The 22,845-nt window shown below is 49.4% G+C and overlaps 1 protein-coding gene across 1 annotated transcript; it reads right to left on the minus strand.

Moving 5' to 3' along the window:
- Positions 1–22,766, minus strand: IDH3G (isocitrate dehydrogenase (NAD(+)) 3 non-catalytic subunit gamma). Its single transcript, XM_060252499.1, has 14 exons — positions 22,386–22,766; positions 19,249–19,290; positions 17,693–17,704; positions 15,983–16,080; positions 15,478–15,590; positions 14,224–14,284; positions 12,694–12,826; positions 11,225–11,358; positions 7,914–8,016; positions 5,999–6,145; positions 3,827–3,921; positions 3,632–3,692; positions 2,443–2,538; positions 1–189 (listed from the first exon to the last, which is right to left on the minus strand). The coding sequence occupies exons 1-14, from the start codon at positions 22,455–22,457 to the stop codon at positions 178–180; spliced, it is 1,179 nt and encodes a 392-aa protein (XP_060108482.1). The 5' UTR covers positions 22,458–22,766; the 3' UTR covers positions 1–177.
- Between the last annotated feature and the right edge of the window lie 79 nt (positions 22,767–22,845).

The raw sequence follows: 22,845 nt of genomic DNA on the forward strand, positions 1-22,845 counted from the left end.
TACGTCACGTTTGTGTTTATTTCCTTGGAGAGAAGGAACTGCCTGCTTAGGGGCTGTGCGCAGAAGACGGAGTGTAGAGCTCGGGAGGTTTGGAAACGGAGGGTCTGCTTCGGCTTCCTACAGCAGGGGCGAACCCACCTTTAGGAGGGGTGTCTTCGTTGTCCCCGCTCTCGGGCTTCAGGATGGGATCTACAATTTAAAAAGTCAACATTGCGTAGAGCCCAACGTTTGTGTTTTCTTTTAAAGATCTTATTCCAGTCCTCTGCGTTATAATGCAGACAGTTTATGAACGGGGAGGCGATGGCGGCCACAGTCAAGGTCTTTGACTCAGTTGCAGTGCCACACTAAGGCTCCCTCCCTCTCGCCACCTGGGGATAGACAGTCTCTGAAAGGAGGCAGCCTCTGCCATCTCTTGTCCAGTGCTCACCCCACAAGCAGAAATGAGGAACTTGTCGTAGATACGAACACGTGGATTGTGATTCTGACTTAACACCTCAACATCCACCCGCCCCGGGTATCAATACTTGCATGCAATTTAGGCAAGAACACCAGAAGAGCCCTGCTGGATCAGACCAACGGTCAGTCTAATCCAGGATCTTGTCTCACACAGAGGACAGCCATTTCCTCTGGAGGGCCAACAACAGGGCAGAGAGGCCGAAGCCTTCCTAAGAACATCAGAAGAGCCCTGCTGGATCAGACCAGTGGTCCATCCAGTCCAGCATTCTGTCTCACACAGTGGCCAACCAGTTCCTCTGGAGGGCCAACAACAGGGCAGAGAGGCCGAGGCCTTCCTAAGAACATCAGAAGAGCCTGCTGGATCAGACCAGTGGTCCATCTAGTCCAGCATCCTGCCTCACACAGTGGCCAACCAGTTCCTCTGAAGGGTCAACAACAGGGCAGAGAGGCTGAGGCCTTCATAAGAACATCAGAAGAGCCCTGCTGGATCAGACCAGTGGTCCATCCAGTCCAGCATTCTGTCTCACACAGTGGCCAACCAGTTCCTCTGGAGGGCCAACAACAGGGCAGAGAGGCCGAGGCCTTCCTAAGAACATCAGAAGAGCCTGCTGGATCAGACCAGTGGTCCATCCAGTCCAGCATTCTGTCTCACACAGTGGCCAACCAGTTCCTCTGGAGGGCCAACAACAGGGCAGAGAGGCTGAGGCCTTCATAAGAACATCAGAAGAGCCCTGCTGGATCAGACCAGTGGTCCATCCAGTCCAGCATTCTGTCTCACACAGTGGCCAACCAGTTCCTCTGTAGGGCCAACAACAGGGCAGAGAGGCTGAGGCCTTCATAAGAACATCAGAAGAGCCCTGCTGGATCAGACCAGTGGTCCATCCAGTCCAGCATTCTGTCTCACACAGTGGCCAACCAGTTCCTCTGGAGGGCCAACAACAGGGCAGAGAGGCTGAGGCCTTCATAAGAACATCAGAAGAGCCTGCTGGATCAGACCAGTGAGGGTCCATCCAGTCCAGCCTCCTGTCTCACACAGTGGCCACCCAGTTCCTCTGAAGGGCCAACAACAGGGCAGAGAGGCCGAGGCCTTCCTAAGAACATCAGAAGAGCCTGCTGGATCAGACCAGTGGTCCATCTAGTCCAGCATCCTGCCTCACACAGTAGCCAACCAGTTCCTCTGTAGGGCCAACAACATGGCAGAGAGGCTGAGGCCTTCATAAGAACATCAGAAGAGCCCTGCAGGATCAGACCAGTGGTCCATCCAGTCCAGCATTCTGTCTCACACAGTGGCCAACCAGTTCCTCTGTAGGGCCAACAAAAGGGCAGAGAGGCTGAGGCCTTCATAAGAACATCAGAAGAGCCCTGCTGGATCAGACCAGTGGTCCATCTAGTCCAGCATCCTGCCTCACACAGTGGCCAACCAGTTCCTCTGGAGTGCTAACAACAGGGCAGAGAGGCTGAGGCCTTCATAAGAACATCAGAAGAGCCCTACTGGATCAGACCAGTGGTCCATCCAGTCTAGCATCCTGCCTCACACAGTGGCCAACCAGTTCCTCCGGAAGGCCAACAACATGGCAGAGAGGTCAAAGCCTTCGTGTGATTTAGCCACCTGGCTCTGGGATTCAGAGGTTCAGTGCCTCTGAATGTGGAGGTTCCCCTCAGTCACCATAGCTAGTAGCCATGGATAAACCTCTCCTCCATGAACCTACCCAATCCCCTTGTCAAGCTGTTCATTCCTGGAGCCATCACTACAGGCTCTGGCAGCGAATTCCGCATTTGAATCACTCTGTGTAAAACAGAACCCATCTTGAACCTAGTGATCATCAGCGTCGTTGGATGCCCTCGGGCTCTCGTATTTTGGGGAAGGGGGGGAAATCCCTGCAAAGCCCAAACACCTTTTCTTCCTCCGCTTTTGCTCTGCCCTGCCTTGACCACAGCCCCGCTGACAACGGAAGGACGATGTCCCGCTTTCCTGCCCCACCTCACCTGTGCCAAGTTAACTGCGGATTCCCGGATCTGCTTCAGGATGGATTGAACAGCCTCCGAAGTCGTCCCCTGCCCTCCGATATCTGGTGTGTGGGTCTGGGGAAGAGTGAGACGGAGTTCTATGAAATCAGGTTCACACACAAGTGCGTGTACGCCAGGGGTTGCCAATGGTAGCTCTCCAGATGTTTTTCCCCCTACAACTCCCATCAGTGCCAGCCAGCATGGCCAATGACTGCAGCTGATGGAAGTTGTAGGCAAAAAACTTCTGGAGAGCTACCGTTGGCCACCCCTGGTGTACGCTGTTCTCTGGCAGCACTCCCAGCCCATCCAGGCAAGAACAAGAGACGAGCAGAAGTAGTTTGCCATTGCCTGCCTCTGCGTAGCGACCCTGGACTTCCTTGGTGGTCTCCCATCCAAGTACTAATGACGGTTGATCCTGTTAAGCTTCCGAGATCTGATGTGACTGGGCTAGCCTGAACCATTCCCATCAAGACGAGAGACCTTTAGAGGTGGTCTGCTGTTGCCTACCTCTGCATAGTGACTCTGGGCTTTCTTGGTGGCCACCCATCCAGGTATTAAATTGGGGGAGTGATCCTGCTTAGCTTCTGAGATCTGACGAGATCGGGCTAGCCTGGGCCATCCAAGTCAAGGCAAAAGACATACGGAAGAGGCTTGCAGTTGCCTGCCTCTGCACAGTGACTCTGGACTTCCTCGGTGGTCTTCCATTCAAGTACTGACCAGGGTTGGCTCTACTCAGTTTCTGAGACCTGATGAGATCAGGGCCATCTAAGTCAAGGCAGAAGATGTTCAGAAGTGGTTTGCCGTTGCCTTCCTCTGCATAACAACCCTTCATTTCCTTGGTGGTCTCCCATCAAAGTACTCACCAGGGCCGACCCTGCTTAGCTTCTGAGATCTGATGAAATCAGGCTAGCTTGGGCCATCTAAGTCAGGGCAGAAGATGTTCAGAGGTGATTTGCCGTTGCCTGCCTCTGCGTGGCAGCCCTGTTCTTCCTTGGTGGTCTCCCGTCCAAGTACTGACCAGGGCTGACCCTTCTTAGCTTCTGAGATCTGATGAGATCGGGCTCGCCTGGGCCATCCAGACCAGGGCATCTGAGGACACCCAGACAAATCCACACTCTCTGAGATTTATCACCAGCTGGGAGGGGAGAGAGGAGCGGGAAACACTCACCTTCAAATCATCCAAGGAAGCCAGGACTGCCTTGCGGATCATGGAGGCGTAGCTGTGTAGCCTGCAAAGGACAACGGAGGCGAGAGGTCAAGGGCGGCAGCCCAGATCCAAGTTTCCTCCCCGCCCCGCTCCCCCGGCCTCCAGTGGTGATGGAAGAAGCTGCCGTTGAGTTGCAAACAGTACTCAGGCACCTACTTGAGATGGTCCAGCATCATGCAGCTGGCGAGCAGCATCGCCGTAGGGTTCGCGATGTTCTTGTTGGCGATGCTCTTGCCCGTATTGCGAGTAGCCTGGAAAAGAAAAGGGGGGAAAAAGTGAGACGTTAGAGACCAGAGTATATTTTAAAAAGGCAAGAGTATATTTTAAAAGAGTATATTTTAAAAAGCACGGAGTTGTTACCGACCCGTGGGGTGACGTCATATCATGACGTTTTCTTGGCAGGCTGTTCACATGGGGCGGTTTGCCATTGCCTTCCCCAGTCATCTACGCTTTCCCCCCAGCAAGCTGGGTCCTCATTTGACCGACCTCGGAAGGATGGAAGGCTGAGTCAACCTGGAGCCGGCTACCTGAACCAGCTTCTGCCGGGATCAAATTCTGGTCGTGAGCAGAGAGCTTGGACTGCGGTACTGCAGCTTTACCGCTCTGCTCTATATTTACCCCACGATTATTTTGAGCTCTATATATACCCCATGATTATTTTGTTTGAGAAATCAGGAGCCAGTGTAGAAGGGAGAAGAAAGGTGCGGGACCAGTGACAGAGCCCATGCTCTTCTCCCTTCCGTTCCTTTTAAGGAAGTGTTCAAGTGGCTCAAATCGAGCTGGAAATCGCTGATGACAGGGGCAGGTGGGGGGCAGCAGAACAGCTGCTGGTTGGAACGAAGGAGGATGGAAGAAAGAAGTCCCACCTAGAAGCATAGAATTATAGAGCGGAGAGGCTCTATAGGTCAGGGGTGGCCAACGGTAGCTCTCCAGATGCTTTTTTTGCCTACAACTCCCATCAGCCCCAGCCAGCATGGCCAATGGCTGGGGCTGATGGGGGTTGTAGGCAAAAAAACATCTGGAGAGCTACCGTTGGCCACCCCTGCTACAGGTCATCTAGTCCAACCCCCTGCTCTGCGGTGGCCCAACTGTGGCTTGGGAGCCACATGTGGCTCTTTCATACATACTGTGTGGCTCTCGAAGCCCCCGATGCTCCATTGGCTGACTTGCAGAAGGCATTTCTCTCTTTAAATCACTTCTCCAAGGCAGGTCAGCTGCTGGCTGTCATATAAAGGATGGTGCAGAATTGTTTTCTGTGGCCCCAGAAGGTCAGACCAGAACCCATGGGTTGAAATTAAATCAGACTTTCCAGCTCAACATGAGGAAGGACTTCCTGACAGTGAGAGCAGTTCCTCAGTGGAACAGGCTTCCTCGGGAGGTGGTAGGCTCTTAGAATGAATAGAATCATAGAGTTGGAAGGGACCTCTAGGGTCATCTAGTCCAACCCCCTGCACAATGCAGGAAACTCACAAATACCTTCCCCTAAATTCATAGGATCCGCATTGCTGTCAGATGGCCATCTAGCCTCTGTTTAAAAACCTCCAAGGAAGGAGAGCCCACCACCTCCTGAGGAAGCCTGTTCCACTGAGGAATCGCTCTAACGATCAGGAAGTTCTTCCTCATGTTGAGCCGGAAACCAATTTCAACCCATTGGTTCTGGTCCTACCTTCTGGGGCCACAGAAAACAATTCCACACCATCCTCTCTAGGACAGCCCTTCAAGTACTTGAAGATGGTGATTCTATCACCTCTCAGCCGCCTCTTCTCCAGGCTAAACATGCCCAGCTCCTTCAACCTTCCTTCATAGGACTTCGTTTCCCTCACCATCTTTGTCGCCCTCCTCTGAACCCGTTCCAGGTGGTCTATATCCTTCTTAAAATGTGGTGCCCAAAACTGAACACAATATACCAGGTGAGGTCTTACCAGAGCAGACTAAAGTGACACCATCACTTCACGTGATCTGGACACTACTGTTGATACAGCCCAAAATTCCATTTGCCTTTTTATTTGCCTCTCCTTCCTTGGAGGTTTTTCAACAGAGGCTAGATGGTCATCTGACAGCAATGACGATCCTGCAAATTTAGGGGGAGGCGCTTGTGAATTTCCTGCATTGTGCAGGGGGTTGGACTAGATGGCCCTGGAGGTCCCTTCCAACTCTATGATTCTACTTGTGGTTGGCCCCTTGGGGAAACCTGTCCAGGATGTCTTTCCAGCCACAGTTCCTGCCTCATCGCGTCCCTCAGCCTGAGCGACTACTAAATTGGCACGACCGTCCCTTTGCTTCACCTGCTTCCTTTCAAGATCTTAACCCTCCCGCCTGTCACCTCACCGTTTCGAAAACGGCATAGTCACGTCCGTAATTGGCACCCGGCACCAAGCCCGGGCCCCCGACCAGTCCGGCGCAGACATTGTTGACGATGTTGCCGTAGAGGTTAGGCATGACCATGACGTCAAACTGCTGCGGGCGGGAGACCAGCTGCAAATGCAAATTCAAAAGAGAAAGCAACTAGAAACGGGAAACTGATCGCAGCTGCAATCTTCCCAACTGCCCCCTCGCAATGGAATGGAGGCATGGTGCACGTCTGTCTGCCACCGGGCATGAACTCCCTAAAAGGTATACCCATCCACTTATCATTTGCAGATTTGGGTTTTGGGAAAATGACATATCCTAACAGTAAGGTTGTGTGAAGAGCCATGGCACAGCCTCTGCTTGGCATGCAGAAGGTCCCAGGTTCAATCCCCGGCATCTCCAGTTAAAAGGACCAGGCAGGAGGGGATGGGAAAGACCTTGACCTGAGACCCTGGCTCAGTGGCAGAGCCTCTGCTTGGCAGGCAGAAGGTCCCAGGTTCAATCCCCGGCATCTCCAGTTAAAAGGACCAGGCAGGAGGGGATGGGAAAGACCTTGAGCTGAGACCCTGGCTCGGTGGCAGAGCCTCTGCTTGGCATGCAGAAGGTCCCAGGTTCAATCCCCGGCATCTCCAGTTAAAAGGACCAGGCAGGAGGGGATGGGAAAGACCTTGACCCGAGACCCATCTCAAGGGTAGAACATCTGCTCAGTGTGCAGAAATCATTTGTAGTTCTCAGTTTTGAGAAAATGACATATCCTCATGGTGAGGTGGTGTGAGGGGCTGTGGCTCAGTGGCAGAGCCTCTGCTTGGCGTGCAGAAGGTCCCAGGTTCAATCCCTGGCATCTCCAGTTTAAAAGGACTAGATGGTACCTGATGTGAAAGACCTCAGCCTGAAACTCTGAAGAGCGGCTGCCAGTCTAAGTAGACAATACTGACCTTGAAGGACCAATCAACTTCTCAGTAGAAGGCAGCTTCATGTGTTATAAGAGCTATTAGATAGCTTAAGACTCTCCCTTCCCCAACTCACACATTACCCCGCAAAAACAAAACTTTTTTTTTTCTAATCACATGGGAATTCGGTATTGCTTAGATTAACAGGGGATTAGAAACACAAGTCTCTAGTCCTCCAACGAAGACAGAACACACTGCCGAAATGTCCTCTGACGAAGACAGAGCAATTAGTGAGCACAACAGGACACAAAGAATTCCGTGCAAGTTTTCATTGACCTGAACGGCATCTGCAGGTGGAAGGCAGTAGCCGCAGGAAGCGCTTGCAGTAAAAAAAACTAAAGGAAGTGGGGTGGTATGACTGAGAAAAACTGAACAGCTTTCACGCCAAACTCTTGGCTGCGTGATCAAAGGGAATGGAGGAAACCAAGGGCTCTGAACCCCACCCCCCCTCCGGGCTCTGAGGTCTGCTGCTCAACACCTCCTCATAGGCCCTGGTCCTAAAGACGCCCGGCTGGCTTCAACGAGGGCCAGGGCCTTTTCGGTCCGGGCCCCTACCTGGTGGAATGAGCTCCCGCTGGAGATCCGGGCCCTGCAGGGCCTATAAGACGGAGCTCTCCCGCCAGGCTTTTAATTAATCCAGCGGGCGTCCTTGAAAGTCATCACTTCTCCCAGCGTTTCACCGTTATGGTGTTGCGTGATACCGTTAGCCGTCAGCCGCATGCTGTTCCCCGCCTATGTCTGTGAGACTGTTTGCTGTGCTGCTCCTGCTTTGGAATGTTTGTTTTTATTATATTATTTTAATTGCTGTTTTCTTCTTGTAAGCCGCCCTGAGCCTCCTTGCGGGACAGGGCGGGATAAAAATCCAAAGATTAAATTAAAATTAAATTAAATTTTCCTGAGAGGAAGGAATCAGGAGTCTTGCAACGAAGGAAAGGTCAGGATACCTGCATGGTGGTGTTGTCTACAATCATGCTGCCAAAGGTGATGTCTGGGTAGTTAGCAGCCACTTCTTTGCAACACTGGAGAAAGAGACCGTCGCCCAGCTTCCTTTAAAAGAGGAGAAGAGGGGGTGGAGTCAACCTGAGCTTCAGCCAAGAGGCCTGGATATGGCCTCAAATCAAGTCTACGCATCTCCCACATGCAACATACAGGGGTGTCAAACATGTGGCCTGGGGGCCAGATCAGGCCCCTGGTGGGCTCCTATCAGGCCCCCAAGCAACTGACTGTTGTCATCTGCTTCCTTCTCCCTCCCTCTTGCATCCTTCTGCATCACAGCTTGCTTTGCCAGGCTTGCTCAATAGCACTGGAGCTACAGAGCAAAGCCTCTATTTTCTCCATTGGCTGAGGCTCCTCCTTGGGGAGGAAGGGGGGGCAGGCAGAGCTTGCTTTGCCAGGCTCTCTCAATCGCACAGCAGAGCTACTGAGCCAAGCCTCTCTTCCTTCTATTGGCTGAGGTGCCTCCCCCTCCTGGTCCGCTGGGGAAGGAAGGAAAGAGCCAGAGCTTCCTTTGCCCAGTTCCTGGACCCCATGGGAGAGATACAAAGAAAGCACCTTTAAGACCAACAAGTGCTAATGTTTTAAACATGTTTTAAGATTTTTTTTAAAAAAAAATATTCGATTGCGTTTCTCTGTGACCTTTATAAAGTTTATATCTGCTACCTAATCTAAAATAGGAACACACATGGTCCGGCCTGACATGGCCCGGCCCGACAAGATCTCATTCATGTCAGATCCGGCCCTCATAACAAATGAGTTCGACACCCCTGTGCTACAAGGTCCAGAAGATAGCCACCTCAAGACGTAGGAGGCCTGCACTACCCACGCATGAGGACGGCACCGTCTCCCACGGTGAACGGTTTGTAACGCTCTTTCCCATTGGGTCAGGGAGCTTGTGTCTCCTCCTTGCTTCACCACCTCTCCCCCCCACCCCCAATTTAGATTCAGGTGGGCAGCTGCGTTGGTCTGAAGCCACAACAAAAAGAAGAAAAACTCTCCGTGTCAAATGGAATTTTAACTTGTTGCGAATAATAAAATATCAAAATACAAAACGAATATTATCATGACGTATCACCAAGTTAAAACCTCGTCAGTTACTCAACGCTCCTACTGCCTTTGTGCGGCCGAAAGCCACTAAATCGCATTCAGTCCAGTATTAAAAGTAGGTGGTCCAACGGAGAACCGCTCCGCTTTGCAAGTCATTTTGGATCTCAGCTCCTTCTTCCAAGGACCATTCTTATGAGTGTTTTGTACAGTTTTGCCAAAAGGCTTCCTAGCTTTCTCTAATTAGCACGCATAATAGCGGGAACGCCATAGTAAGTACTATCCTTATCAGCAGCAGAACAAAGTTTGAGTTCAGCGGCACCTTTAAGACCAACGGAGTTTTATTCTGGGTATAAGCTTTTGTGTGCATGCACGCTTTTCGGATACACAGAATACACAGATAGAATAGATACATACACAGAAGAAAGGAGGAAGAGTCCAGGAGCACCTCAAAGATGAAGAAGACGATATTGGATTTATATCCCGCCCTCCACTCCGAAGAGTCTCAGAGCAGCTCACAATCTCCTTTCCCTTCCTCCCCCACAACAGAAACCCTCTGAGGTAGGTGAAGATATTGGATTTATATCCCGCCCTCCACTCCAAAGAGTCTCAGAGCGGCTCACAATCTCCTTTCCCTTCCTCCCCCACAACAGACACCCTGTGAGGTAGATGAAGATATTGGATTTATATCTTGCCCTCCACTCCGAAGAGTCTCAGAGCGGCTCACAATCTCCTTTCCCTTCCTCCACACAACAGACACCCTGTGAGGTAAATGAAGATATTGGATTTAAATCCCACCCTCCACTCTGAAGAGTCTCAGAGCGGCTCACAATCTCCTTTCCCTTCCTCCCCCCCACAACAGACACCCTGAGGGGTAGATGAAGATATTGGATTCATATCCCGCCCTCCACTCCGAAGAGTCTCAGAGCGGCTCACAATCTCCTTTCCCTTCCTCCCCCACAACAGACACCCTGTGAGGTAGATGTAGATATTGTATTTATATCCCGCCCTCCACTCCGAAGAGTCTCAGAGCGGCTCACAATCTCCTTTGCCTTCCTCCCCCCCACAACAGACACCCTGTGAGGTAGATGAAAATATTGGATTTATATTCCGCCATCCACTCCGAAGAGTCTCAGAGCGGCTCACAATCTCCTTTCCCTTCCTCCCCCACAACAGACACACTGTGAGGTAGATGAAGATATTGGATTTATATCCCGCCCTTCACTCCGAAGAGTCTCAGAGTGGCTCACAATCTCCTTTCCCTTCCTCCCCAACAGACACCCTGTGAGGTAGATGTAGATATTGTATTTATATCCCGCCCTCCACTCCAAAGAGTCTCAGAGTGGCTCACAATCTCCTTTCCCTTCCTCCCCCACAACAGACACCCTGTGAGGTAGATGAAGATATTGGATTTATATCCCGCCCTCCACTCCGAAGAGTCTCAGAGCGGCTCACAATCTCCTTTCCCTTCCTCCCCCACAACAGACACCCTGTAAGGTGGGTGGGGCTGGAGAGAGCTCTCACAGCAGCTGCCCTTTCAAGGACAACCTCTGCCAGAGCTGTGGCTGACCCAAGGCCATTCCAGCAGGTGCAAGTAGAGGAGTGGGGAATCAAACCCGGTTCTCCCAGATAAGAATCCACACACTTAACCACTACACCAAATTGGGTCTCCTAACATTATTTGTGGCAAGGTAGGAGCTTTCGTAAGTCACTGCTCACTTCTTCAGATACAGCTAGAACATGAGTCCATCCGTCCTTGTATCTTGGAGAGTAGAGTGGTTTCAAGATGCCAAATAACAATAGCAGGCAAATGACAATGGCAGGGGAAGGACAACAGCAGGCATGATTGGATTGTGTGTGACATGTCAAAAGGTAGCAGGCATGGAGAGACCAGCATGGGTAATGAGACAGGAAGCTTAGGTCTCAATTCAGTCCAGGAGGATGCCTTGTCCTGAGCTTTATCATTTGCAATTCGGCAGTCTCCTATGAATTATCTCGGTAACTGCAACGGAAGTCACCAAAGGCAGAAGATACGGCGAGATCGTAACACCTTCCTCACCTTCTACCTATATGCAGCAGTTGGTGATTTCTGTCTCAATGCACCTGAAGTTTACGTGCAGAAAAAAGCTTATACCCGGAATAAAAATTGGTTAGTTTTAAGGGTGCCGCTGGACTCTAATTTTGTTCCTCCAAAATCTTGTGTCCTGTGACTTACATAATGTTGGCCTTGTGAACAGCCGTCACCTTTTTCCGCCCGGTTTCCTTCGCCAGCTGGAAGGCGTACTGGGCTATGCGCAACGACTTGGTCTTGGTGATGATCTTCAGGCTCTCCACCACACCAGAGACACTCTGTGCAGGAGGGCGGGGGGGGGGGGGGCAGAAGAAAACATTAGTACTCTTCAGTTTCCCCCCCTCCCCCCACATGTACACAAGCCAAGAAAATATTTGAAACTGGGAGGAGATGACTAGGAATTCACTGCCATAGGAGGTGGTGGCAGCTAAGAGCATTGCCAGCTTCAAGAGGGGGTTGGATGAGCATATGGAGCAGAGGTTCATCAGTGGCTATTAACCACAGTGTATTGTTGGAACTCTCTGTCTGGGGCAGGGATGCTCTGTATTCTTGGTGCTTGTGGGGGCACAGTGGGAGGGCTTCTATACCCCACTGGTGGACTTCCTGATGGCACCTGGTTTTTGTAGCTACTGTATGACACAGTGTTGGACTGGATGGGCCATTGGCCTGATCCAACATGGCTTCTCTTATGTTCTTATGTCTGGGGAAAGTGATGCTCTGTATTCTTGGTGCTTGGGTGGGGGGGCAACTATGGGAGGGCTTCTAGCGTTGTGGACCTCCTGATGGCACTTGGGTTTTTTGGCCACTGTGTGACACAGAGTGTTGGACTGGGTGGGCCATTGGCCTGATCCAACATGGCTTCTCTTATGTTCTTATGTCTGGGGAAAGTGATGCTCTGTATTCTTGGTGCTTGGGGTGGGGCAACTGTGGGAGGGCTTCTAGTGTCCTGGCCCCATTGGTGGACCTCCTGATGGCGCCTGGTTTTGTGGCCACTGTGTGACACAGAGTGTTGGACTGGATGGGCCATTGGCCTGATCCAACATGGCTTCTCTTATGTTCTTATGTCTGGGGAAAGTGATGCTCTGTATTCTTGGTGCTTGGGGGGGACACAGTGGGAGGCCTTCTAGCCCCACTGGTGGACTTCCTGATGGCATCTGGTTTTTGTAGCCACTGTGTGACACAGAGTGTTGGACTGGATGGGCCACTGGCCTGATCCAACATGGCTTCTCTTATGTTCTTATGTCTGGGGAAAGTGATGCTCTGTATTCTTGGTGCTTGGGGGGGGCAACTGTGGGAGGGCTTCTAGTGTCTTGGCCCCATTGGTGGACCTCCTGATGGCGCCTGGTTTTGTGGCCACTGTGTGACAGAGTGTTGGACTGGATGGGCCACTGGCCTAATCCAACATGGCTTCTTTTAAGAGTCTGATTTAGTCTAAGGCAGGTTCATGTGTTCACACTAAACATGAGATCAAGGAAGTGGGGGAGAAAATGGGTTGGCCTTCCCCCTGGGCACGGCTCTTAATGTATCTGTGTTCATGGGAACCGTGTCGAAAGCCACCAGCATGAGGGTAAGAGAGCAAGCGAGCCGCCGTAGCCACTTCTACTACATGCTACCTCGTGCTCCAGGCTGCTGTACTCTCCCTCCGTGTTCTCCCGGACCATGAGGATGTCGATGTCCTGATGGCGGGTTGCCACGCCCGGGAGGCTCTTGCAGTGGATCACGTTCGCAAAGAGATCCAGGCTAGTGCTGAGAAAGAGAAGGCAGGAGGTCACACAAGTGCAGACTCGGCTTTCGAATAGCTTCAGAATACACCTAGTCCCTGTGGTTAACTCCAGCAGACAAAAAAGAACCCTTCCTATGCATTATTATCGCACATTATTTGCATTGAATCTTAATATATTTCCTCATATATTCTTGTTCCCAAAAAGTACAATTTACACAATGCCTGTGAGGAGGAGTGGAATTCTAGCAGGAGCTCCTTTGCATATTAGGCCATGCCCCCTTGATATAGCCAATCCTCCAAGAGCTTACAAGACTCTTTCTGTAAGAGAGCCAGTTTGGTGTAGAGAGCCAGTTTGGTGTAGTGGTTAAGTGTGCGGACTCTTATCTGGAAGAACCGGATTTGTTTGCCATTTGGACCAGCTATGGGTCAGCCATAGCTCTTGCAGAGTTGTCCTTGAAAGGGCAGATGTTGTGAGAGCCCTCTCAGCCCCACCCACCTCACAGGGTGTCTGTTGTGGGAGAGGAAGGTAAAGGAGATTGTGAGCCACTTTGAGACTCTGAAATTCAGGGTGGAGGGCGAGATATAAATCAATATCATCATCTTCTTCTAAGCTCTTGGAAGACCGGCTAAATTGGGGGTGGGGCCTAATATGCAAAGGAGCTCCTGCTAGAATTCCAACCCTGCCTGAGAGTAATGTATAGCCACAGACAAAAAGAACCATTCCTATGCGCTATTACTGCAAATTATTTTCATTGAATCCTAATATTTTTCCTCATAGATTCCTGTTTCCAAAAAGTACAATTGAAACAATTTCCATTGAAAAAGTATAGCCACAGACATTACTCACGGGAATTGTGTTATCTGTACTTTTTTGAAACGGGTATCTATGAGGAAAAGTAGTAGGAGATCAAGCCAGCCTGGGCCAACCCGGTATGGCCCAGGTCAGGGTGCTTGTAGCCTGCCAGGTGTTGAGAGCCAGTTTGGTGTAGTGGTGAAGTGCACGGACTCATATCTGGGAGAACTGGGTTTGATTCCCCACTCCTCCACTTGCAGCTGCTGGAATGGCCTTGGGTCATAGCTCTTGTAGGCGTTGTCCTTGAAAAGGCAGCTTCTGTGAAAGCTCTCTCAGCCCCACCCACCTCACAGGGTGTCTGTTGGGGGGGGGGGGGGAAGGTAAAGGAAATTGTGACTTCTCTGAGACTCTGAGATTCAGAGTACAGGGCGGGATATAAATCCACTATCTTCTTTTTCTGACCACCCTCTTGTTTTTGCGGTCCAGGCAATGTAGGAGATTTATCAGTCCCTTCAAGGGCCACCACACGTGGTGGGGGAAGCCTCTCAGAAGGCCACAGTTCTACATGGGAGTCAGAGTGTGCTCTCAGACTCTAGCTGCCTTTGGACCAGACCTCTTCCATCTCACCGTAGAATGTTATTCCTGGACTTGTGAGAAGGCGGCATGTTATGGTTTGTCTCCAGGTTTCCTGTCAAGCCAAGAAGAAAGAACCAGTTAGGGAAGGGGAGCCCAGTGCCCTATCTTGGTGAAGCAGAAAATCTAGTTAACAGAATGACTGAAATGGGGCATACAAAAAGTCTGAGAACAACACCTTATACCGGGGTGGCCAAACTCTGGCTCGGGAGCCACATATGGCTCCTTTACCTATACTTTGTGGCTCTCAAAGCCACTTCTCTCTTTAAATCACTTCTCCAAGAATGCATTTAAAGTTAACATTGCTTTCTTTCCACCTCTCCCTCCCTCCCTCCATCTGTTTCCTTCCTTCCTTCCTTCCTTCCTTCCTTCCTTCCTTCCTTCCTTCCTTCCTTCCTTCCTTCCTTCCTTCCTTCCTTCCTTCCCTCCCTCCCTCCCTCCCTCCCGGCTCCCAGACATCTGATGTTCATGTCTTGTGGCTCTCAAACATCTGATGTTTGTTCTATGTGGCTTTTACATGAAGCAAGTTTATTTATTTCATTTATTATTAGGCTTATATGCCGCCTTTCCCCGTAAATGGGCTCAAGGCGGATCGCAACACAGTTTGGCCATCCCTGCCCCTATACTAAGCCTGCTCTCCTGTTTCTTCATGAGGGCTAGCAGCAGAGCAGGACACAGTACTAAGCCTGAGAAATCCACAAGCAAATTGCTGTTTTTTTAATCCCCCACTCTTCTGTCAGTACAATGGGAATCAAGTCTCTTAGGAGCGTGCAGGGCTCCTTTTGACAACTGATGAGGCAGTCAGCTCCTTCTGGGGGATGGCCCCTTCCTGCCAGTATCAAGCAGAGGACTGCTGTTCTAATGCAGAGCTCCTTCAACCCAACAAACCCTTCCAGATGTCCTGTGGAGGAAGGACACACACAGGCTACACTTCCTTTAGTGAACCTACCCCATCTGCAGACATACTTTTATTACAAACAATACAACAGGATTGCTGTTACCTTTGCCCTGACCTGGATAGCCCAGGCAAGCCTGATCTCATCGATCTCAGCAGCTAAGCAGGGCTGACCCTGGCAAGTACTTGGAAGGGAGATCTCTAAAGGAATACCATGGCGGGGACACAGAGGCAGGCCATATCCAAGCCACCTCTCTGAAACGTCCCAGCCCCACTAAAAGTCACCGTAACATTGTGACTTCTAGGCACAAAAGCACACAAACACGTCCTCTCAAGAAAAGGCTTGCGGTTACCTTTGAGGGCCACTCGGTTTCGCCGGATGGCCATGATGGCGTTCTGGATGTCCCTGTCAGAGGCCTCTGAGCTCACTAGAACCTCCTCAAAGTCCACTGGCACACAGGCATGCCTGGGGGAAAGACAAATTAGCCTGGGTCTGCTGACTTCAACCCTATAGCTGCAAAGCCCCCAATGGAGACACGGGATTTCCTGCCCCAGGTCCCATTGCCAACCACTGCTCTAAGCTCCTTGTGTAACTTACCGGAAGTGAAAAGGGTAGCTCTAGGAATTTCCAGAAACTCTATGGTTTTACTATAGAGTTTCTGGCGATTCCTAGAGTTACCCTTTCTCATTTCCTGTATGAAATTCCTGTAAGTAGACAGGATTGCACCCCTCCTATCGTCCCACCTATTGCCTGGCAACCCTAACTTGCCCCACTTTGTGAGCAACAAGAAATCCAGAGGGTTGGTAGAAATGGAAAAGGGAGAGAGAGGGAGGGAAAGGGATGGCGAAAATTTGTACCTGAATATCTCCTTGACGTGCAGCATGAGTTCTGGCCCGATCCCATCTCCAGGGATCATCGTCACAGTATGGCGCCCCCCATATTTAGCAGGGGGCGGCTGTGAGGGGAAGATTAAAAACAGAAGTCAAGAACTCGTGGCTTCTTCCCACAAGACTGCTCCCTCCCCTTCCTCAGGAGAGGCGCTAAATAACTCTCAGCAAGGCTTATTTTTTTTTAGCAGGAACTCATTTGCATATTAGACTCCACCTCCCACACACACATACACACAACACCCCCAATGTAGCCAATCCTCCTGGAGCTTACAGTAGGCCCTGTTAGATGGGCCTTTTTCAGGGCGTGTTTTGATGCCCTCTGTCTTAATTTATTGCAAGGAAGGTTTCTTCACCGGCCTGTCCACCAAAGGTGCTGTATATGCTCAGAAAAGGAAGTAGAAACTGTTATTCACGTTCTTTTACACTGTGAGCTCTAGTCCAGAAAGAGACATCAGTTACTATTTTCACTTGTCTCTAAATGTAAACCTCTGGATAATTACCTGAAATCTGCAGATGCAGTGCTATTGAAATACCTTTTGGAAGATACTAAGGAGTCTGTAACTCAGGCAGTAGCAAAATATTGTTTTTTAGCCAAAAATAAGCGGAAGTTTTTAACAAAGTGGAGGTGGTTAATAATGCCGTTTTTAAGGTTTAAAATTGGTGGAATTTGAATACGAGAATGCTTTTATGTAGTCAGAAATGATTATCTGTGACTGTGAGATTTTGTATACTACGCGGGTCAATTGACCATAATAAATTCTATTGTACAGGAGGCCCTGGAAGAAGAGCCCTGGAAGCTCTTAGAGGATTGGCTACATCAGGGGGGTGGAGCCTAATATGCAAAGGAGCTCCTCCTACGAAAAAAAAGCCGACTCCCAGTCACTATTTGGTGGAAGCCTCACGCGAAGATGTGAAGCTGCCTTACGCTGAACTAGAACCTTGGTCCATCAAGTCAGTCTTGTCTACTCACACTGGGGGCAGCTCTCCAGGGCTTCAGCCAGAGTTCTTTCCTATCACCTACTTCCTGAGCCTTTCAAAAGGGGATGCCGGGGATTGAACCTGAGACCTTCCGCACGCCAAGCGGACGCTCTACCACCGAGCCACGACCCCCTCCAACCCAACCCTGCTGAACAGGACAGGCACTTGAGCTGGATTGCAACTGTGTGCGCACGAAGCATATGCCCTACCACCAAAGCTCGGGCTTGGTTTAAAACAGGAGTGGCCAAACTGCGGCTCGGGAGCCACATGTGGCTCTTTCACGCACGTTGTGTGGCTCTCAAAGCCCCATTAGCCAGCTTGGAGAAGACATTTCTCTCTTTAAAGCTCGGAGAATGCATTTAAGATTAAAGTTGCTTTCTTTCCACCTTTCTCTCCCTCCTCCCCCCCATCTTCCTATCTTCCTTCCTTCCTTCGTCTTGCGGCTCTCAAACATCTGACATTCATGTCTTGCAGCTCTCAGACATATGACATTTATTCTATGTGGCTCTTACATTGAGCAAGTTTAAAAAAAAACATTGTGCATTCCCCATCCTCTCCCCTAAGAGGAGAATTTCCTCAAATGGACAGAACTACCCAGCTTGGGGCTCTTCCCACCCTTGAAAGGCTCCAGAGCTGGAGGAGACGGATTGCTGCCCACCTCCCATCGTAGCCCTGGAAAAAGCAGAAAATGCCACTTACGATAGTCTGCTGCTGTTGGTGAGATGATTGAAGCAACATATTGGGGGAAAGGGGGGGGGGGGAGGAAGAGAAAAGAAAAAGACTTTTCAGGCTGTGTAGTATACCAGAAACCGGTAAGTGAAAAGGGGCAACCAACACGGCATTTTAACCACCATAACCCTTGATGTAACCTGCCCTCAGCCCTGCTTGCAGGGAAGGGCAGCCTAGCAAATTGAACATAACAAATAAGTAATAAATAAATATTTATTGGAGTGGTGGGGGGGAGGAGGTTGATATTTCTCATCCTCAGGATCATGGAAGTTGTGTTGGGTGAATGCATGGAAGGAACCAAGACCAGAGCAGATCTGAGAAGAGCTTTCAATGACCAGGGCTTGTCAGAGGTATAAATAATGCATCTGAAGAGTTTATGCTGTAATAATTGTTCCAGAATAATAATTAACTTAAGAGTTCTTTTGCTGCTTTCCCCTGTGGCACGCAAAAGGCTATTTTGTATTATTTTCCTTGCTTGTGTGTTCCTGTTCCCATCGAGGGAGGGGGGGTCTGTTCCACCATGTTTTTCTCCCTCTAGACAGCAATTTGATATTACAGTGCTTTATGTTCAGCATAAAAACCTGCAATTTATACCTGCAGGGAGACACACCTGATTTAGGTGATGTAATATCAAACTAACCACTAAAAGAAGAAAACGAAAACGACATTGGATTTATACCCCGCCCTTCACTCTGAATCTGTCTCAGAGTGGCTTTCTTTTCCCTTCCACCCCCAAAACAGACAACCTGTGAGGTAGGTGGGGCTGAGAGAGCTCTGACAGAAGCTGCCCTTTCAAGGACAGCTTTGCCAGAGCTATGACTGACCCAAGGCCACGCCAGCAGCTGCGAGTGGAGGAGTGGGGAATCAAACCTGGTTTTCCCAGACAAGAGTCCAATCGCTTCACCACAGCACCAGACTTTTGTATTATTTTCCTTGATTACTAGAGGGAGTAAAACACATGCGGAGCAGGACCCCCACCCCAAAGTAACAGGAACACACCAGCGTGAAAGATGAGGATACAGAAAACCCCAAACTCTGCACAATGTTTACCGGCTTCTGTAAAGGGTTTAAGCCTTTTGTCGAAAATAACTTCTGACGCATTTTCACAAACCAGATATAAACAGTGCTCTTTTTTTTCTTTTAAAGTCACACATTTGGCTTTTCAGTCTTTATCTCTTCTCTGCTGCATAGGTCAGGATTCACGTTCTACTTTGAGAAATGGATAGCCATGGGGGAGGCCGCTACAGGAGGATTATACTAACTGAGCAACTCTTCCAAGTCACTTGAAAAACACACTAACTCTGATCTCATCCCCTCTCCTTGGATGTGCAATGCGGCGAGAAAAAGAGCACGGTCACGTTCATTGTCAGGAAAACTAGCTAGGGACTTGAAGAACCACTTTGGCTACCCAAGGCCACCGTCGCTGAACTTGTGATGACAAAGGGAGGAACAATACCAGGAGGCAGGAGTAGCGCCTCGACAGTATCTTTTCAGGACAAAGGGGACCAGGCAGAAGTTATACCAACCGAGGTCACATTCCTACGATTGACATCTGATATGGTCTGTACCTGTGAGAAAAAAAGAAAATATAGGGTAGGAGATTTGGAATATCTAGAATTCATTCATCCTTAGGACAAGGAAATTGTCTTACTAGGGTTTTAGCTGGTCACTGGGCTCATGCTTAGATCTGGGAAAGTCTAGGTTTGAGACAAGACTTCCGGCCATTTCTCTTTGCAAGAACATAAGGCCAGCTATTTGATCAGTCAGGAATCGATGCCATATTTAAAGCATTTTTAGAACTGCACAAAGAGACAGCCTTGCACCAGTTACCAAAACTCAAGCCTATTTGTCAGAACACCACAATGCAAACCAAATTCTAAAAGCGGCATACAATCTCCTATATCTTCCCCCCACCTCCCACAACAGACACTCTGTGAGGTGGGTGGAGCTGAGAGGGCTCTCACAGCAGCTGCCCTTTCAAGGACAAGTCCTGTGAGAGCTATGGCTGACCCAAGGCCATTCCAGCAGCTGCAAGTGGAGGAGTGGGGAATCAAACCCGGTTCTCCCAGATAAGGCTTAACCACTACAGAAAACTGGCTCTCAGAATCTGCACACCTAACTACTACACCAAACTACTACATGTAATTGCCGGTAGCTATAAATAAGTTTATGAATATATCCCAGTAGCTATAAATAAGTTTATGAATCTAGAGGTGAGATAATTCTTCTTGATTTGTATCAGGAACCACTACAGTTATAAATTTTGTTTAAAACAAAATCAAACAATAAACATCAAGTGATGTTTAAATAGACAGGAGGGCAAAAGCGAGAATATTAGCTTTGGTGTACCATCATATTAGACCACTACTTTGGTGTATCAATCCCTGTGGAAGTCAGACAAAACCTAGTACACTAAAAGAGCTAACTCACACAAGAGAAACACAGATTATGTCTGAACACAGCACATACATAGTGTATGTAAATATAACAGCATCCATCAGTCAAAGGAAGGCTTAAGGAGTGTCAAACATGAGATTCAGGGGCCGAATCAGGCCCCCAGGGGGCTTCTATCAGACTCCCGAGCAACTGGCTGTCATCTGCTTCCTTCTCCCTATATCTTGAATAACAGTTTGCTTTGCAAGGCTTGCTCCATTGCACAGGAGCTACTGAGCATAACCTCTATTTTCTCCATTGGCTGAGGCTCCTCACTTGGGGAGGAAGGGGGGAGGCAGAGCTTGTGTTTCCAGGCTCTCTCAATTGCACAGCAGAGCTACTGAGCCAAGCCTCTCTTCCTTCTATTGGCTGAGGCTCCTCCTTCTCCCCAGTCCCCTGGGGAAGAAAGGAAAGAGCCAGAGCTTCCTTTGCCCAGTTCCCTGGATCCCAATGGAGAAATACAAAAAAAGCACCTTTAAGACTAACAAGTGCTAATGTTTTAAGCGTGTTTTAAGTTTTTAAAAATATATATTTAATTGTGTTTGTCTGTATCCTTTATAAAGTATAAATCTTTCCTACCTAATCTTAAATAGATATACACCCATGGCCGGCCCAACATAGCTCGGCCCAACCCGACATGACCCGGCCCGACAAGGTCTAATTTATGTCAGATCCAGCCCTCATAACAGATGGGTTTGACACCTCTGCTGATTAAAGCAAACAAGGGTTTTCTTGGCATGAAGCAGTAAAACCCCGAGGAACATTAAAGACTAGCAGCATTTATCATGAAACAACAAAGTCTATGGCAGGGATGGCCAAAGTGTGGCTCTTTCACACATATTGTGCGGCTCTCAAAGCCCCCGCTGCCCTGCAAGACAGCAGCTTGGAGAATGCATTTAAACTTAAAGTTGCTTTCTGAGAGAGAGAGAGAGCTTTCTTTCACCTCTCCCGCCAACTATTTTCCTTCCTTCCTTCCCTTGCGGCTCTCAAACATCTGATGTAAATTCTATGTCAGGGGTGGCCAACGGTAGCTCTCCAGATATTTTTTGCCTACAACTCCCATCAGCCCCAGCCATTGGCCATGCTGGCTGGGGCTGATGGGAGTTGTAGGCAAAAAAAACATCTGGAGAGCTACCGTTGGCCACCCCTGTTCTATGTGGCTCCCACCTTAAGTATGTTTGGCCACCCCTGGTCTATGGGAAAACATTCATTTATTTAACATCTCTGCGCCTGGCTACAATTGAGAGATGCACAGAAAAGAGGATCCACGCAGCAGCTCTGGGACAAAAAGACATTGAAGATGAAGAAGATATTGGATTTATATCCCGCCCTCCACTCCAAAGAGTCTCAGAGCGGGCTCACAATCTCCTTTACCTTCCTCCCCCACAACAGACACCCTGTGAGGTGGGTGGGACTGGAGAGGGCTCTCACAGCAGCTGCCCTTTCAAGGACAACCTCTGCCAGAGCTATGTCTGACCCAAGGCCATTCCAGCAGGTGCAAGTGGAGGAGTGGGGAATCAAACCCGGATCTCCCAGATAAGAGTCCGCACACTTCACCACTACAGCAAACTGGCTCTCCAACACCAAACTGGCTTTGCAGAACTGAAAAATCGATTAAAAATCAAAGATTAGATATTAGATTTCATATAGTTTGCTTTTCCTTCCCCCTACCTTTCTCTCTCCCTCCATTTTCGCTTCTTTATTTTTTTTCTTTGGTTAATTTCTACATACACATTTATATGCCTACATAATTACACATTTATGTACTCAGTGTATCCCTACTTGTATATAAGTGACTTTTATGATAATTGTTACTGGTATTTGGATTTGTATATGCTTTAGTATTCAAGCTTAAATAAACTTTTATTTTAAACCTAAAAGATATATATATATATATCCGAAATTGATGAAAACCTTTTACACCCCACGCCCTTCGAATCTCATGCCACCCTTTTCCCCTGTCGCCCAATCAGAAAGGCCGGTTTGGGAACTAATCCCGCCCCCAACGAAAGGCACAGCCTATTATGAACGTTTCCTGAAATGCCTTCATGATGAACAGCCAACGAGAAAGCCTCGTTCGCTTTCTGCCCCGCCTAGCAGCCGATCCTTAACCAATCACATACACCGCAAGGGCTACCCCCCCTCCTTTCCTCCACACCGACAGGCATTAACCTTTCGCTTCAAGAGGCCCTGCAAAGTCGGCGCCTCGACCGCGGCGAACAGTCCTTACCAGGCGAGGGGCCAGCAAAATCGGCTTCCAAACCGGCCTGGCGAGCGTCGTCAAAGTCACCGAAACGGCCATCCTTGAAGACTGCGCGCGGAGGTGAAGAAACCGTTGTCTAGCTCCCGCGAGACCAGCGCCCAAGTCTCACGAAAGTTGGCGGAAAGTCGCGCATGCGCAACGAAGTCACCCCATTTTCCCCCCCCCCCCACAATTATTAATTATTTTAATTTTATTTGCGCTCCATGAAACTCCTCAGAAATACGCCGCGGCATAGTGAGGCCTGAGGAGACAATATCACACCACAGAAAACATTCCGTATACTCAAACCGGAACAAAGCAGTAGACAAATGCACCTTTAAGACCAATTTAAGTTTTATTCAGAATGTAAGCTTCGGTATGCTCTTAAGCGGACTTCATCAGACAAAAAAAACCCTAAAACCGGAAGTAAGCGGTCATAGGTTACGTC

Source organism: Heteronotia binoei, chromosome 13 (genome assembly GCF_032191835.1).
Source record: "Heteronotia binoei isolate CCM8104 ecotype False Entrance Well chromosome 13, APGP_CSIRO_Hbin_v1, whole genome shotgun sequence".
Classification (NCBI taxonomy): domain Eukaryota; kingdom Metazoa; phylum Chordata; class Lepidosauria; order Squamata; family Gekkonidae; genus Heteronotia; species Heteronotia binoei.

Coding starts and splice junctions, on each gene's coding strand:
- IDH3G (XM_060252499.1), bottom strand. CDS start 22,457: ATGGCCGTTTCGGTGACTTTGACGACGCTCGCCAGGCCGGTTTGGAAG. Junction 14,285..15,477: donor AAACCGAGTGGCCCTCAAAG/GTAACCGCAAGC, acceptor TTGGCTTGACAG/GAAACCTGGAGACAAACCAT. Junction 8,017..11,224: donor GTTCACAAGGCCAACATTAT/GTAAGTCACAGG, acceptor CCTCTTTTAAAG/GAAGCTGGGCGACGGTCTCT.